The sequence below is a fragment of the Lissotriton helveticus genome, chromosome 11, assembly GCF_964261635.1.
Source record: "Lissotriton helveticus chromosome 11, aLisHel1.1, whole genome shotgun sequence".
Classification (NCBI taxonomy): Eukaryota; Metazoa; Chordata; class Amphibia; order Caudata; family Salamandridae; genus Lissotriton; species Lissotriton helveticus.
This window is the reverse complement of record NC_136072.1, coordinates 753,740,024-753,758,004: the sequence shown is the minus strand read 5'-3', so window position 1 is coordinate 753,758,004 and position 17,981 is coordinate 753,740,024. Positions and strand designations below refer to the sequence as shown.

At 44.0% G+C, this 17,981-nt stretch overlaps 1 protein-coding gene across 1 annotated transcript; it reads right to left on the bottom strand.

The window, feature by feature from the left end:
* Positions 1-14,035: 14,035 nt before the first annotated feature.
* LOC144791139 (uncharacterized) lies at positions 14,036-15,850 on the bottom strand. Its single transcript, XM_078665798.1, has one exon. The coding sequence runs from the start codon at positions 15,848-15,850 to the stop codon at positions 14,036-14,038; it is 1,815 nt and encodes a 604-aa protein (XP_078521924.1).
* Positions 15,851-17,981: the final 2,131 nt, after the last annotated feature.

Here is a 17,981-nt window from a genome sequence, read left to right as displayed (position 1 = left end):
CGAGATAGTGTCACGGCCTTCTTCAGGGTCAGTTATATTCAGCTACTGTAAGGATTACGTGCAACTACGTCAAAAATGAAAAACATGCATAAATCAAGAGTGTAATACTGAACCAGTTATGTTTGGCTGTTTAGTATTTACTGCATACAACCTGTATTGGAGACAAAAAGCATTTTGTCACCATACACATTGCTTGTATACATGTTGCATGAATTAAAATACCAGTTTATATAACCTCCTTTGAAAACATCTGTGGCACACATACATATTAGATCAATGTGTGATTAAACAGAGACATGCGACTCACCCTTCTGTCTTGTGCAATTCACTACGTCTGTTCCAGCTTATTAGCCATGTGGAGCATGGACCAAAACCTGCCAACAGAGGTGTTTGGTATTAAAAACAAGAAACCCCAAGGGAGGGATAGGAGATTAAGATATACATGGCCTACAGTTAAATTCACGCAAGAAAGGGGTTTCACATAGACCGGAAGACTCATAGAGACCGGAATGCCCCTTGCTTGTGTGAACATTAATTCTCACTTTACAGACTGGTTACAAATGTGTAGCAATGGCTGGAGCAAGGTTTGGAAGAACCCCAGGCATGCGCCAGTAATAAACTTGATCGTATGGTGGCAAAGAGATGGAATCAACCCCGGAGACGGCAGAAAATAATAAAGAACTCTTCGACCATCATCAACAATACTCAAATGGGGTATACTTATGGTAAGTAAATGTGTGCAAATGGGGGGAAGATACATCCGAAGCACCCTAAATGAGGTACTTCTGGATCAACAAGGAATACAAAGGGGCTGTCTTAACAACTGGAATCCAAGTTGAACAAGCAAGGGCAGGAAACGCCAAAGCTTGTCAGGGTGGACTGCTTGGCAGTAGCGGTGGCGCAGAGTGTTAGTTAAAATAAAAGGTAGCAGGATCCGGTTGGTGTCCAGACCTCTGAAACATCCTGTAAAGGAATAGTCTGTGCAACAGGGGGGTGAAAACAGAGGGAGCCTAATTAAATAAATAATTACAGGGCGGAGGATGTGGAATACTCCGTCTCTGAAGCAAAGGGGACAGGACAGGGCGCGGGGCAAGGGGTCGAGCTTGCCTCAAATTTAAGGAGGTGGAGGGTGGATGTCCCTTACCAAATATTCGTGGATCATAATCATCGGGGCACGTCCGCGAACAGGATAAAGAGAAAGCCAGGACTGCTCGCGTTAAATACGTGAGACGTGTATAGGAAATGGATATCAGCCGCGTTTGCCCGGAGGTGGGCGGAAGTGTAGGCCTCATGGGAAATGTAGTTAATAGGCAGCCGCTCTGTATTGCACATAGCTTGAGGAAAAAGTGAATAAAGAGGCAGTTAATCCGGGCAGAAAAAGGGGGGTTATAAGCCACTCTCAAAGGTGGTTAGTGCTGCCACTCATATAATCCTGGAGATGGAATTCATAGGGATAAGGCAATGTGGTGCCTGGTAGTAGATCAGCAATGAATATTGCTGAAAGATGTGTGAGGCAGACTGATGCTGGAACGTGGGTCTCAGTCGCCGCAAGCGTGGGGAGAAAAGGAGAGTCATCCCCTAAGGGGTTGGATGCCGATAAATGTGGCACCTATATGAACCAACCCAAGCCACTTGGGCATGGTAAATGAGCATGGGTGTGCTGCGTGCAATAAGTATGTGCTCCAAATGGGGTCACGGCAGGACAACCTTGATAAGTTGATGTCAAGCAACCATTGTGATACATATGGAGGGTTAAAGCATATGAAAAAATTCAAGACAGTGCCAACCAAGGAATCTCATCTTTGAGGCCTGTTTCTTAGGTTCCCAACCTGTACACCATTGTTCCAATCTGAGGAGCTTAATTGTGAGATCAGGAGTATTGGCTGTTTCATGTCAAAGAAATGTTTAGTCATTTTGGTCATTTGTTTTGCATACCTAATTATGCTTTTATGTTCTGGGATCCTAGTGCGTACTTTTCTGGTGGTCATGCCCACATTCCTCAAGCCGCAAGGGCACGTGATGAGGTAAACCACCCGCTCGGTATTACAATTGGTGTGTTTTTGCAAAACCCAAGGTCTGGAGGTCCCTAGGTCAATGCTCTTAGTCATGTTAGTTTGGGCACAAACCGTGCATGACCCACATGGGTAATGCCTTTGGACAGGTGGTAGATCCCAAAGTGTATTTTGTCTTATTGTTTATGGCTCGGCCGGTCTTATGTGTATAAGAGTTTCTTTCAAGTTCTGGCCCCTCATAAAAGCAAACAGTGGTTTCTCAAGGGTTAATTGTTCCTTGTTCAGAATGACCCAATTATGTAGTATAGATTTCTTAACTACATTGGACATGGAGCTACACGTGTTTACACAAACAAGTTTAGTTGATGGTGGTTCAACAGAGGGCTGGTCAAGGAGAGCGTTTTGGTTGTTGTTAAATGCCCGTTTGGCAGATTTTTGATCAATTTTGCAGGGTAGTGCCTGTCCAGTAGGTTTCTGGTGTGACATCTATATAGCGCAGCCATTACGCTATATCCTCTTTAAATGGATTGTTGTTAAAAATAAATCTGTCCTCGTATTTGGCCCTAAACAAGACCGCCATTTCAGGCGCAAAAGGACAGCCCATGGCTGATCCCTTTCTCTGAATGTAAAAGGAATCATCGAATTTGAAATAATTTTTCTTTAAGGCGACCTCTGCTAATTGAAGAATGAATCATGAGGGTACCCTATGAGGATGTGGTCTTTCCTCCAAGTGAGCCTTAATCACTTGAAGTGCTTCATCTTGTGGTATCTGCGTGTATAATGAGGTGACGTCAAACTACACCATCCATTGGGTCAGCTCATCAAATTCATGGCCTTCAATCTTATTGATAAAATCAGCCGTATCTCATAAATAATATGGAACCTGGGCCAAAAAGGGTTTCAGGAAAAAATTGACATATTTGGAAAAAAGGCTTTAGTAGAGAATCACCCCCGGAGACTATTGGCCTACCCGGGGGATTGTCTTACGTCTTATGCATTTTGGGTATTAAATATAGGACGGGGATCCTTGGGAACTTTTTAGACAAGTATTCGAATTCTTTAGGGCCCAAGAACCCTACATCAAACCCTGTTCTCAATATTCTCAAAATGACTTCTTGAGTGGACCTAGTTGGATCCTCCTTGACCTTGCGGTACCATTCCGGGATGTTCACCTGCTGCCTGCCTTCAGACACATACACTTCTTTAAGCCAGATGACTACGGCACCACCTTTATCGGCTTGATTTATCACCACCGATGGGTTGTGTTTCAAATTATCAATTGCCATTTGCTGCTGTCTCGTGATGTTACGTTTAATGAAAACTTTCTTTGTTTCCAATTTGCTAATACCCGATAACACCGCTTGTTCGTAGGCCAAAATTTATTTTGGTACTGTCTGTGGAAATGGGACAAATTTTGATTTGTTGGAGAGACCAGAAACCTCATTCATATTAGTATAAACTTTTCCATGAAAAAATGCCTTTAGACACATTTTGCGGCAAAATTCGAATGCCGCCAATTTCATTTTAGTGAAGTCAGTCAATCTATTGGGACAAATTTTTGGTCCGGACACAAATAGATTCAGGCAAGTTATATTGAAAAATGTTCACTTGTTGAACAATTGGAATGTGGCTTTCCAAAACCTCTGTTTGCCATGAGAAAAAAAAAAGAGTATTGGGCAACAACTAGTACGAGCAGACATTTTTCCCCCTCAAAATAAACAGTTGTTAAGACCTCAATGGCAGTTAAAACCTGTCGGGGCCATCATAAGTGTAGTGTAGCACGTGTGCGGCTTGTGATTCCACAATTGAAGGTGTTGAATTCTCCCACAATGGCACCAAATGGCGTCATTCAGAATTTACGATATGTAAATCAAAAAACATTGTGTATGCAATTGCTTGTCCGTGTGCCTTACTGTATGTCGGTAAAACAAATCAACAGATAAATCAAAGGATCACACAGCACCGCTCAAGGATTAAAAAGAGGGTGATGACTGGTGCAACACTTTATTGACAATTTTCATTGTGAAAAGGATTTCAAATGGACTGTATTGTCTAGCTTTGATATATGTAAATGTAAAATGTAAATGTGTTTGTATTTATATAGCGCACTTCTACCCAGAGGTCTCGTAGCGCTGTATTCATACCGCTGTGGAACCCATCCTAGATTTCCTGTTAAATGTCCACTCCTGGGCACCCCCAAGGTGAAGCCAGGCATCCAAGCGCTGCTGGGGCCGTTGTGGAGATTAAGCAAGCTATTGCCCAGAGTCACAGAGTGGGACCCATGATTAGACTAGGCACCGAGGCGAGAATTATCAGGTCCGAGGAAATTGAGTCCAAGAGCCGCCAAGGTGGGAATTGAACCTTGGTCCCGGGCCAGACCTCTGCATCAGGGTCTGCCACTCTAACCATTGAGCCACGCTTCTCCAAACGTTATTCTGACATTGATGCGGCGTTGTTGAGAAAGGAAGCGTACCTTATTTTAAAATTCAATAGTGCCCCCTCTGGGTTGAATGGCATGACTGTACAATCTAGAGTTTAGTGTGCACACTACAAGTCCCACAGTGCAATTCACTGTTTTGTGTAAAATGAGGACCCTTTGAACGTTTTTATTGGGTGAAAATTCATTACCCATGAATAATAGCTCCACAAACTGGAAGTGCTCTAGTCTGAGATGCCGTGTTGAGAATAAATCAGCATGCTGCACGAGTTAAGTAATCCACTACTTTGTTGAGTGTATACATGTAAGTTCCAGCTTTGCCCTTCATTTCATTTTATACAAAGTTTTGAATACCAAATAGCACATGACCGTATGCTTAAATGCGTGCACGCTTGTATCATTTAGAAATATTTCCCGCGAAGGAGAGCGCGCTCGCATTCGAGCAAAAGAAAAGCCTGTTACATTCAGCGTTCCGAATCGGACAAGACGCGGTAAAGTAACTCCGTTTGGCAATTGTTCTCTAAATTGCTCTATGCAACTTTCTGTTCAAACACATAGTTAAACGAACATAATATTCTTTCCTTCTTTGTAGATTAACGAGTCTTCAACTAATAAAGTCCAGTCTATACCTTGCAGTCAAGGTACAAGGTACATTTTTTACCGGTGCTAACCTCTTTGGTTAAAAGTAGGGAGCAGAGTAGATACATTTAATATTTTGGCTTTTTTTTGGATCTCTTATGCAGAATTGTATAAGGGCAAAGCGTGAGGTGGTGCTTGTATGCAACCACACAAACGTTGGAGTCAATGAGTTGGAGCGGCTGCTCCAACTTCAGAAAACAGGTACACAATAAAGTTGGCAATGGGCACGAGAGAGAAAAACAGTTGGGGTTGATGGTGTTGTTGCATCATGCATTTTATTTTGCCCTTGTGGAATACCCTATCCATTTGTATGAAGCCCTGATGAGAGCCCAAGTAACAACCGCCTGTGTCTTGAAACGCGTTTGAATTACGTTTTTATATGTGATAGCTTATGTGTTAACTTTAGGAATATGTGTTTCTTTTTCAGTCCTTAACCCTTTCTGTGCTGGTGGCGAAACCACTCCGTCACCAGCTACGGACGCGTTGTGCTGGTGATGGAGAGGTTCCGTCACGGCGCGGCAGCCCGTATTGAGCGGGCGGGACCGTGACGCAACCACTCCGTCACAAGCACAGCGCGCCCGTGGCTCGTGACGGAGTGGTTCATTCACCAGCATGGCGGTGCCAAGGGGTTAAAAAATCATTCTGATCAATTTAAAAACTATTTAAAAAGGAATGGTTTACTAAAAACTCCATTCAAACAGATAAAAGAGTAGTCTGTTTGTTACTCCATGATTAATAGCGGTGTATGGTAGCACGGAGCCAGGTTCTTTGTTTTGAACTTTGATTAGCCCTACCTGGTCCCGGTCCTTTGGGCTTAACCCCTACAGTTGTTTGCAACTTTCGAAAAGGGGCATATTGAGAACTGTGAATTAAAATCCGACTTTACCATTAAAGAAGTCTTTACATTACAATTCATCAGAGACCAAACATTACATTTTTTCCTGCTCCCAAACAAACGTTAGCTCCTATTTAAAGTAATAAAGTAACCCAATGTTATCCTATGGAAGAGGTAGGCCTTGTAATAGTGAAAAACACATTTTAGAGTTTTTCACTACTAGGACATATAAACCTTAAAGGTAAATGTGAAACTTTTTAAATATAACATACCCTGCCCTTTGAGCTGCTTAGGGCATGTCCTAGGGGTCGCAGACATATTTAAATAAAAGGCTTTAGCCTGCCTAAAGGTTTTTTTGCCAGCTCGAAAGGGCAGTTTAAAAATTCACAGACAGGCTGAAATGGCAGACCTGACACATGTGTAAAAGGGCTACTTAAGTGGGTGAAAAAATAAGTGCTGCATGCCCAGTAGTAAAAATTAATTTACAGGCTCAGTATACATGTAAACCACTTTACTTGGGACTTACTAGTAAATATAATTTGCCAATTGGATGTAAGACAGTTTTACCATGTTCATAGTCTAGAGCACTTTAGCACTGGTCAGCAGTGGTAAAGTGCAAAGAGTCCTAAAAGCCTACAAAAACTGATTCAGAAAACAAGGAAAGGGTGAAGGCAAAAGATTTGGAGGTGACCCTGCAGAGATGTCAAGGTGAAACATACATAAAGAAACAAAGCATGACAGAGCAACCATTAGTGTTTTTTTCTTTGTATCCCCTTGATGTTTGTGACATCTGAGGCATTCACTGCTCAGGTAAAAGGGTGGGTAAAATTGATGCTTCAATTGGAGGCCTTTGGAGAGCGAATCCACATAAAAAATACATGTGTAGGGCACAAAGTCTATACACTCCATCTGTGAATATGAGCACTGATTGCGGTGATAGTCCAGTGTGTACAAGTGGGCCATGTACCAGGCTGTCAATGTCTTTGATGCAGGATGTGACAGTGATTCAAAGTGGAAGTGTCGAATAAACTGACATGCTCCTTTCATCTCCTTCCATTGTTCCATGTTCATCCTACCTTGATATAGAAAACGGTTGTAGTTCAGCCACTTCTAACTATGGTGGAGCTGTGAGAGAAAGAAGCCTCTCACAGATTATGACTACTTGTCACTTTGCAAGCATTGTTCATTGATAAGCTTCAATATTGAAAGACTCTCAGTTAGTTGCATGGTGGGCACATCAATACCCCCACTCTCTCCCATCTGTAATCATGGCATGGGCACAGCGCAAAAAAGGCTGCTACTTCATTCTATGGACATGAAGTCCATAGAATGACCCCTGATGTGTATTACTATCCCACCTAAAACATTTATAAGTAACTCAGTTCTAATCTCTGAATGGCTGTGATCAGTAGTATTTATTAAAGCCCTCCGACATGCTTGGTTCGCGTACACTTTTAGATGTTGTGCAGTTTTAGCTTTCCACAGTTGAAAATGCACCAAGATTCAAGCTAGATGCTTCCACAATGAATGACTACTATGCTCCCAACACCATGTCAGATCAAAGAAGGCCAAGGACATCCATGGCTGAATATGGATCTGCTGCTGCGATGTATGCCAAAGAGACTGGTGAGAAGGATATTAAGGAAGATATTTATACTACAAATGGGGCACAGTAGAATGCAGACATTTTGCAAGATTGGGAAGGTAAGGTGGTGGAGACTGTGGCAGCTGATGAAGTTTGAAAGAGGTAGGGTGTAAAATAAAAGCATGACTTTGCCTGAGTGAGCAAGTGCAGTGAGCAAGAATGACTATCTTGAGGGGGCTTTCACCATAGAATTAAATAAAACACAGTTACTTAATAAAATGACCAAAAGCAATAGTTTTTACAAACAATATCAAATGCTTCTGCAGTGGCGTAGGAAGAGGAGTGTGGTGGGTGCTGGCCGCCCGGGTGTCATCACTGAAGGGAGGGGGACAAAATGGCAAAAATATGTCTTTTAAATACATGTTTTTGCCAGTTCGCCATGCCGGGGGTGACAAGAAAGTTTCCGCACCGGGTACCACCTGCCCTTGATACACCACTGTGTTTATGACTTATGCCCTCCATGGCCCCACTGATCAAGGGCTTTGTGCAATTCACTAGTGCCTCAAAAAGAATTTAACAATACATGGAACACAGAAATATTAGCACCAGCAAGGAAGAGAGAGTTAGGGGTGAGATGGAGTGGATGTGTAAATGGTGAGGGCAGGAAAGAGAGGGGGGTGGAGGAGTGAAGCGAGGCAAACACAAGGGCAGTAAGTAGTACAAAACAGTGAGAGCAAAGAGCAAGTTCACAGATGAACCCATAATAAGGGGCCAATTGGCAACTACTCCTACATACAGGGGTTTTAGGCAACAAACTTTCTGTGCCTAGGGTAGCAAAAATTGTATGATTGGCCTACGGACTCTAAATATCTTTCTTTATTTGAGCTAGCTGCAGAGTAGGGAGTTTTACGTGTTAAGTGCACTGGCTGTCAAACTGGTCTTCGAATATTTGAAGCATTAGGAAGAGGTTAATTACAACACAAAATAATGGATGCTGCTTTAGCTACTAAGTACAATTATCTTCCTTCAGCAATGTCCTCAACCATGAAAGAATGCCTCTAATAACAGCAATTGGTACTTGTGACATTTCTTTTTGTGGAACAATTTAGTGCATTGTTGGAAACTGAAACAACCACCCCAGGATGCCACAAATTAGGAAGAAAGTGGTTAGTTTATGATTTGCAAGTAAATATGCATCATTGTTTTTAAATTGTGCCTCCAAACGTAGACAATAAGGATAAAGGCAATAATTGGTTTTAACTTACTATACAGTGCTTCAGCCCCCCCCCCCCCACATTTTGCTATGCACGCTAAAATGACAGGTACTACAATTAACAAATCTCATGGTAGTTTAAGACCTTCAGAAGCAAGGAAAGGTAGTGTTTTCTTTGCTAGGATTTACACTTTTGTCCTGATATTTCTCCATAATTTAGCAGCAATGGTTTAACTCACTGAGTCATTCGGCATAGAACAGTTGGTCCAATAAACGTTATTTGTCAAAAACAGGCCATATTCTAAGATAGCCTAAGGTATTGTATCCATCTAGTATCGGGGTATATTCCCAATAAACAATGGTGGTTAATGCATTTGCTGTAAAGATCCATTTGTGTGAGCTGTAAATTAAAAAATTGAAAACCATGAAATAGCTTACACTATTAATGTGTTTACCGTGCATTACTTAGCGTAACCTGCAGGTCATTGATTTAAATGCAAGGACGGAGATTTGGTGAGTCAGTGTGGTATTTGCTGAGGTGCTTAATTAACCAACATTCACAGGTTCAAACCCTGACATACACTGGGTTATGTTAGTGTTCTCATGGCCATGGTAAACAGGTGCTTGTAATCTGCAGTCTGTGTCAGATGAAAAGCACTCTTAAATCCTTGAGAAAGTTCGCACTACATATAACTGCCAAAGGAGATGTGAATTTTGCCTGTCACCCACACTCCAATCTCATCCTTCATGATAATGCATTAATTTTTGATGTCAGAAAGACGTACCCATCTAGCAGATGATTTGCACAGCGTGAAGCTGGAAGAGCTGGGATCACTCCCTGCTTGATCAAATTGTGCGATCATAGGCAAACAATTTATTGCCCCAATTCTTATTTTTTATTCATTATCGCATTACGAGCTTGTGAGTTCAGGATGTGCATTGTACAGAAACCCCCTTGTGTTTGAGTTAATAGCCTATAATGTTGCATGACAACCGACTTGCCTCTTAGTTCAGTATTTGCTCTGTCATCACGGCAGGACAGGAATGTATCTCTGTTCATGCTTAAAATATTCTTATGTTTAACAAATATTTCCCAAATAATCTGATGCAATAAGGTTAAATGCTGCTGCATGTTAAAGATTTGTATCCAAACCCTTTGTCATACTCGGTCGTGCATGGGCTCTTACAGCCAGTGCTGACCCTTGACTCTCCTAAGCTCCCTCGGCGTCTCTGAACTTAAGTAAACTGACCCAGTTTATTTAAGTTCAGAGGCACCGTGGGAGAACATGACAATCATGTCAGTCAGCATGACGTCGGACTGCCCACCCCCTTCAGAGTCTGAAGGGGGTGGGCGGTCCGGCGTCATGGTGACTGACATGCATTGTCAGACCCGGGGCAGCAGGCAGCAGCACAAGTGCGCATGACTGGTGAAGGTCGGCGAATTTTTTCGCTGTGCCCAGTCATGCGTACTAGTGTCTACTCTGGCTGGCGCATGCCCATTAGGAGAGCGAAGGTTAAGCAAAGGCTCAAACCTCGGCCTCCTAATGGGCAGGCGGGTGGCGAGTAACCCTGCTCTAAGCCAATCCTGGCGCTGCTCTAGTGTTGGCTGAGAGGGTTTGCCACTCCAGTCTCCAGTGACACAGCTGCTGTTCCTGTAGAAAATGTTGAAGGCACTGCGCCAACGCGGGACCCCGGCTCAAGAGCAGGTGCGGCCTGGTCAGGTAAGATTTCCTTATTTTTATTTTTTTATCTCCCTCAGCCCCCCCCCCCCCCCCCACCCTCCACCCCCGCACGAGTATTGTGAGCCTCGACTGCTCCTGGTAATTTGTTGGCTCACCCACCTCTAGGCTGAACTTTCCTCCTTTCTCTTCTTCCAGTGTTTGGGACAGGTCAAGCGAAAGGACTGGAAGTTAAACTGCTTTCCTAAGCTCCGCAGCGCAACCTCTCCTGCAGAGTCTATCCACCTGGATTCTATAATGGTACATTTGGTACAGCAGTGCAGGAAGCTGTGCACTGTGTTCTGTGTTGTCATTGAGAAGATACACTGTTCAGAATTCAGAAAACAGCATCCTGCCTGCAGCACTGCTTAATTTGAGGCAATCATTTTTCAAGGGCAGATTCTCTGTGCTCTGAAGGTGTGTTTACTATTGCTAGGAAGGTTAGCATACCTTCTGTGTTAGAGGTTTGAGAAGTTGATCTCCAGTTTAGAGATACCCTGCGAAGTGAAGGACGAGGTAGCCTCCAGGTAACTGGAGGCAAACAGACTGCTGACCAGCAAATTCCTCACCTCAAGTGAGGAGGGGAAATTGGGGTGGGGGGCGCAAAACTATGATGATGATGGGTAGACCTATGGCTGATCAACAACAATGGTTGTAAACCCCCAAGCTTAAATGTCTTCTCTCAAACCACACAGAGCTGTCTATACCTGGCAAAACGGCACGCCATCTGGGTGCTGGTAGCCACATGAACCTCAGCATCAACTGAAGAACAAAACAATAAAAGGTGATGCAAAGAGTGAAACTGCTCGCAAGGCGGTGCCACTACTCAGCGCATCTGCTCTTGTAGAGATAGTTTCTCTTGGCAGCCTGCCTCCTTCAGTTGACGGGTTGAGAGAGCTTGGAGGCAATAGATGCTAAGCACTCCACTCCTTGGGCTGCGTGAGGATCTCCATGCAGACAAGGACAGCAGGAGGGAAGAAGGTCAGTGCAGCTTTAGAGTCGCTTTCAAGCATAGACTTTTCTGGGAGGAAATAGGCAGCACTCAACTGTACATTTTGGAAGTACAAACAGGTGCATGGTCCATATAGCTCCATGTCTATGAGCTATTTAACTAGGTGAAGAGAAGTATATGCGTATGAGTCCAAGTTAAGGCAAATGGGCAACAACTTACTGCCAATCAGATTCAGTGCATGCTCTAAATGAAACTATCTAACCAATCAGATTGGGGCACAGTTATCCTCTGAGAGAAGTGAGACGGCTTTGTATTGATCGCTGCTTAATTGGTTATGACTATGTATATTTCTTTCTTGAGGTTGCTCTGATGGGAGCATTGTTTATTTCTTGCAGACTCCAATAAACCAATGTAACAGGAAGAAGGGTGCTGTTGGCACCAACCATCCTTTATTGTGCGGCTGTCATTTAAATAAGAAAGAATGCTTGTAAACAGCTATGAATAACCCTGATGACAGGTGTATTGATGTATTGATGCTAAGACACACAAACTGGGTCAAGAGGCAAAAATGCAAGGGAATAATGTGACTAAAACACAAAGAGGAAGGGGTGGACACTACAGCTGCTTTCCAAGGGTCACAGTTTGCCACACGAAGGAATACATGAGACTGTGCGCGCACACACGCACACACTCACACACTCACACACACATGTGTGATGGACAATATGGTACAAAATATAATTGTCAGGATTTCATGTTATACACATAGGGGGATATTCTCAAGAACATGTGATAATCACCGCAAATTTAGCTTACAGCAACTTTGCATATCGCAGTCTATCGCGGCAAAAGAACACCGTCCTAACGTCCAATTCCCAACCAGGCGGCCCCATGCAATAGTAGCAGGATAACGCGCCAAATGACAGTGTAAAAATCAACGCAACGTCGAAAAAATGCAAAACACGAACGCCCAAAAAGATGCGATGCCCCAAATCACAACACAAAAATCTGCGACAACCAGCAACAGGCCTGCAATTCCCATGGGTCATGCGGGAAAATGTACTATAAAAGCAACAAAAAAAAAAAAACCACACTAAAAGCAAAGCAAACTGCGTAGCACCATGGATGCACTGGGACCGAGTGCAGAGGACAACCCAAACCCCACAAGCCCCACGGAGGACCAACCAGGGACGCCTTGTTCAGGGAAGGGCAAGGAGTAGAGGAAGAGGAAGATGGGGTTCAGTCCGCAGCAAGACCAGATTATCGTCACGGAGGTGATAGAACACTACCAACAACCGTTCATCACCTCCACTGCGTCATTGGCAACACAAACAGAAATATGGCAGTCCATCGTCAAAAACGTGAATTCAGTCGGAGTGTCGAGTAGGTCAATGGAGGAGGTCAAGAGGCACTGGCCTGCTGTGCAAAGCCAGACCAAACAGAAACTTTCCGCCAACAGGAAGGCAGCAAAGGCGTCTGGAGGTGGGACTCCTGAGCCACAGAAGGAGCTGGATGAGCTGGAGAAAATGGTGGCTACAGTAATCAGTGTGGAGACGGTGCAAGGAGTTGGGGGTCTGGACACAGCTCGATATGACCTGACCCAACAGCAACAGGGTGAATAACGACCATGGACTGGGGATACGGAGGGAGATGGGCACAATGGCAAACATGCACAATCATGTGTAGCACACTGCACACTCACAATGACAGCGGAACATGTCCCTGATGCCCTTGGCACATTACAGCACACATAGAAACACCAAGTAAGGCCTCGTCCACTATGTGCACAAAGGGGCCCCTTCAGATCACCAATTCCACAATTCCACTACCTACCCATGCACATGTGCAGAATCCAGGAAGGCAGAGGCTCTGTGAGCCACACTGACAATGCAAGTGCTACTGAATGACCAATAGCATGGCTGCAGTCAAAATAATTCAAATTGTGCACGATTCGACATTAAGGTTGCGCAGTGTAGATCACAATCGTAAAGGAGCAGGTCACACTCCAGCACATCCATGTGCACATACAACCCATGACGACAATAACACGTCAGCAGACAAACAAGGCACAATACCAGAAAATCTGTCCAAGAGCACAAATGACCCAAGTCGCAAACATCCCAGCCCACGAACAGCACACAAGTCAAAAGCACATCGCCTCAAAGGGACAAGGGTCTGCTAAATCAGAGCTGCAGTTGCAACTCTCCCACAATGCAGCACACACACATATTAATCACAGCACATCAACATTCACAACAATGTGGTACAATGTGCAACACTTACACCACAGGACAGAGGACACAACTGGTGCAGCTTATCCATAGAATCTGGCCAATCACATCTGGCATTGCATGAAACTGTGAGATGATAATATACAAGTACAACCGCATATCCAGGCTTTCCTGTTTTCAGTTTCTATTTTGGGTAAATTCTGGTGGTGTTTTGTCAGTGTTTTCCAGTGATTTCAATACCTGAAAAAAACAGTGCTTTTCAGTGATTTCTAATTTTCGCGCCATAAAAAACAACTGAAACTGTGTTTTTCCGGTGTTTATGAAACGCTTTGCTTTTATTATTGCTGGCTTTCGTCATTGATGCATGGCATATAGACAGTGCATGTACGTGTATATGAAGTCCAAATACATTTTCACAAGTCAAATTTATTGTAGTACACCATACAATATTTCTTCAGAGATTCTTTAGTCATTCGTGCTCTCTCTTTCCTTCCCATGTACACTTTTATTTGTGAAAATGCCCTCTCAACATTGGCACTTGAGACTGGCAACGCCAAAACAGCCAGTACACAACTTGCCAACTCTGGCCACTGACGTAGCTTCCCATGCCAGTACTGGTGCACCTCAAGGTTGACATTCTCTGGGACAGGTTCTGCAACATACGCGTTGAACTGGGTGCACATGCCCTCAGAGGTATTAAAGCGGTCAAAAATGAAGCTGTACTTTGAACAGTCAGAAGAAAATTCCCCTTTACGGAATGGATCTAAAACTTGTGCAGCGTACCAAAGTGAGGCTTCATTGACTTCAAACGCCATGGTTGGTGAAGGGACATTTCTATGCATCATAGCTAGCCATTTCTCATACATGGTAAAATAAAATGTCCTGAATTGGTCTTCAACACTTCTTTGCTTCCCAAGTGGCAAGCATTCTAACAGGGAACATGTTGCCGTGCCAAAGTCACTGAAAGTGTCGTCTAGCCTACTATCGAGGAGATGTTTGACATCAACACCAATTATACTGAACACTTGGTAGACAAGGGTGTTTTCTGACTCTAGTTTTTTTATTATGTCCACTACAGCAGTCATGTTTTCCTGTAAAAATCTAAGGATGCAGTACAGTGTACTTTTCTTGACATCACTATCAATATGCACCCGAAGATCCTCACATTTCTTGCCTTTTGCATCATCACTAAGCAAAAATTCAGTAAGGGGTCGCCACATAGATAATATTGCATTCACGGCCTCTAGTACTGAGAACCACCTACTAAATGACACAGTTGGGATGACTCTTTCTTTGCTGCCACACAAAACACAAAATGAGAAATATTTGCGTTTGAGTTCCCGCGCATAACGAAACAGTGCGCCTGAATGTACTACAAAATCAATAGCATTCTTCATCAGCTCAGAAGATTGTAATGCTGCTTTCAGCATACCATCTAGCAAGTGGCAAGGATCTCTCACAGGGAAACACTTCAGCTCAGGTATTGCTTTTGACAGGTCATCACATAACTTTTTCATATACGTAGCTGAATCGCTGCAAATACAAACAATATCTCCACAATCTTTGCTAAACTTGGTAAGAACTCTCTGCAGCAGCATTCCAAGTGACACTGCATTGCATGTTTCCAGTACATCCAGATCTGCCATGATGGTACGTCTGTGCCATCCATTTTTTGCATCACAAAATGTGATTAGCACTGCCACTGCTGGGTCGCCACGCATCTCTGGGGTTTCATCAATGGTAACAGAGATCTTAACGTCACCTTGCAGTAACTCTGAAATATGTTCAATATCTGCAAGGAGCACCTCTGGTAGGTATTTCTCATACATTTGTGTTGGTTTTGGTAATGTTTTGAATGCTGGTGCACGCTTGCGGAATAGATTCCCAATCGGTCCATCAGCTTGGTGTAAGCTGGTTCCAGATTGCACTAGGGCACGTACAAATTCATGTGCCACATCCTTTTCTTCCTCACGTTTTCTTTTGAAGCGGGTCATTGTCTCAGCAAGAGACATCTGGCAAAGGCTGTCGCTATTAGGTGGCTCTTTCAATTTCAAGTGGGTCTTGGTGACAAGATGTTCAGCAATTCGGCTTGCAGTTTTCCCACTTACTATTGGGACAGTCACTCTGCAAAACCTGCAAATTAACATCTTTTGCCCACGCACTTCTTCAACCATGAAATCTTTGTTTTCCAGCACATAATCTTCTGCCGTCTTTATTCTGCGGGGCATTCTGTTCTGCGCAAAGTAGATCATAAAAAAAGACACTTAGAAAGCGGTTGTGTACTGTTGAGAAAATGATGCCACTGAACAGGCTGCCAACCAATTGGTGAAATTGAAGAACACATATTTGAGGCATAGCATAAGGATCCATTTTATCTTTAGCTTTTGATTTAAAACTTTAAAAATCTGTATCCTAGGTACCCTAAATGCTTATTAACCATCATGCTTTAAAAAAAAGAATTAGTTTCTGGATGTATGCAAATTAGCTAACCTCCAGCTTGCCTAAAAGTGATTAATACTTGGTGGTCGAAAGCCCTCAGGCCAATTTCACGCTTTATAAAATTGCAAAGGAATGCAATGTATATACAGATGCAGGTCAGGTAACCTATTGTCAGGAGAATGTTCAGCTTAATGAAAGGGGAATGTTGAATCCATATGTGTCCAGTATGAAACATTCAAATACCGTTCAACAGTAATAACGACCAGTGGCGTAAATATACTTACATAGCTCCCAGACGCGCAACTACAGTCAAATTTCGGGGTGGAGGGGTAGATTCTTCCAGCAATTGGCAGAATGGAGATGCAGGGGTTCTAAGAAGGGGTGAAATCAAGAAAGCCTTGTTAAGTAAAATGTTCTTGTTCAGACCTGTGAAGTACTCAGGTGCGATTGCAGTAAGACAGACGCCAGAACACAATAGCTCCTCTCCCCCCCCCCATGTGAGTCAGGCAGGGGGCCTGGTGTTTCTCTGGCCTTTGGCCTTTCACAGCTCAGCTCCCCATTCTCTTGTCTGTCTTCACCCCCTGCACTCTGTGTTGCACTAAACAATGTCAGAAGAGGTTGTATCGCAAATGGTGCTCATGTAAAGCGCTCTGATACCTCCGGGTTTTGTGTGCGCTATATAAAACCCTCCCCTCTGTGATTAGCAGTGCCACTGGAAAGGAGGCGTGAGACATACACAGTGCTGGGCAGGAGCACTGTCGAAGACTCACGGGTGGGAGGAGACCTTCTGCACCCCACAGTTGGATAAGAGACCTGTTGGAGCGCGAGGGTGGGGGGGGCTGCGGGCAGTGGGAGCAAGGCTGCCATGGACCCCAATGCGAGTAGAGGAAATAGAAGTCCAGAGTGCCCAGTTGGATATCAAAAGACTGTTCTGAGCAATTTTTTTTTTTACTGCAAGGACATGGCACTGAAATAAAAATAACAATGACGCCTCTACATATAGTTGCCAAGTCCCTGCAACAAACACTCGCTGGTGTCGCGCTGGTGACTGCTGCATCGGCGCGTGGGTTGTTATGCTCAGCACGGGGTGAGAGGGGCGGCAGGGCCCTGCTGAACCCATCAAATAACACATTTAAAATAAGGAGGTGAGCCTGCAGAGGCGCTGCAATTTACACCGAGGCACGTTTTAACTGTGCAAAATTGACTGTCTGGTGGCGCTAAGCTCCCCATTCTAAGAAGGGGTGAAAAACAAGAAAGCCTCAACAAGTAAAATGGTCTTGTACAGACCTGTGAAGTACTCGGGTGCGGCTGCAGTTAAACAGACGCCAAAACACATTAGCTCCTCTCCCCCCCACGTGAGTCAGGCAGGGGGCCTGGTGTTTCTCTGGCCCTTTGGCCTTTCACACCTCGGCTCCCCATTCTCTTGTCTGCCTTCGCCCCCTGCACTCTGGCGCTCATGTAAAGCGCTCTGATACCTCTGCATTTTTGTGTCCCCGCATGCCAGCAATCATACCCCTAAATGCGAGTGCAAATGCACTAAGAAAGTGCGAACATCAGCAAAATATGAAATACAAGGCAAACAATACAGAATAGATTGGTCAGAGCGCACTGCACACAATCACCACCACTGCTTCAACCAAGGTACACAACTCTCATGAGTTGGGGGAGATCCATTTTAAAAATGTAAAACTCAATGGAATTGGACATTCGCTACAATGTGTTTTACCTAGCACTTGAGACCGTACTTTGCTATCGCAGAGCTGTGTCTGGCAGATGCTCTTTCTGTATGTGTTCCAGTCCTTAAACAGAAGGGGGAACGGAGACCATGCAGGGGATCGATCATGTGCATTTGTGCACGCTTCCCCCCGAAGGTGTCCCCTGGCTGAAACACAAAAGTCTATTGATGGCCAACTTAATGGT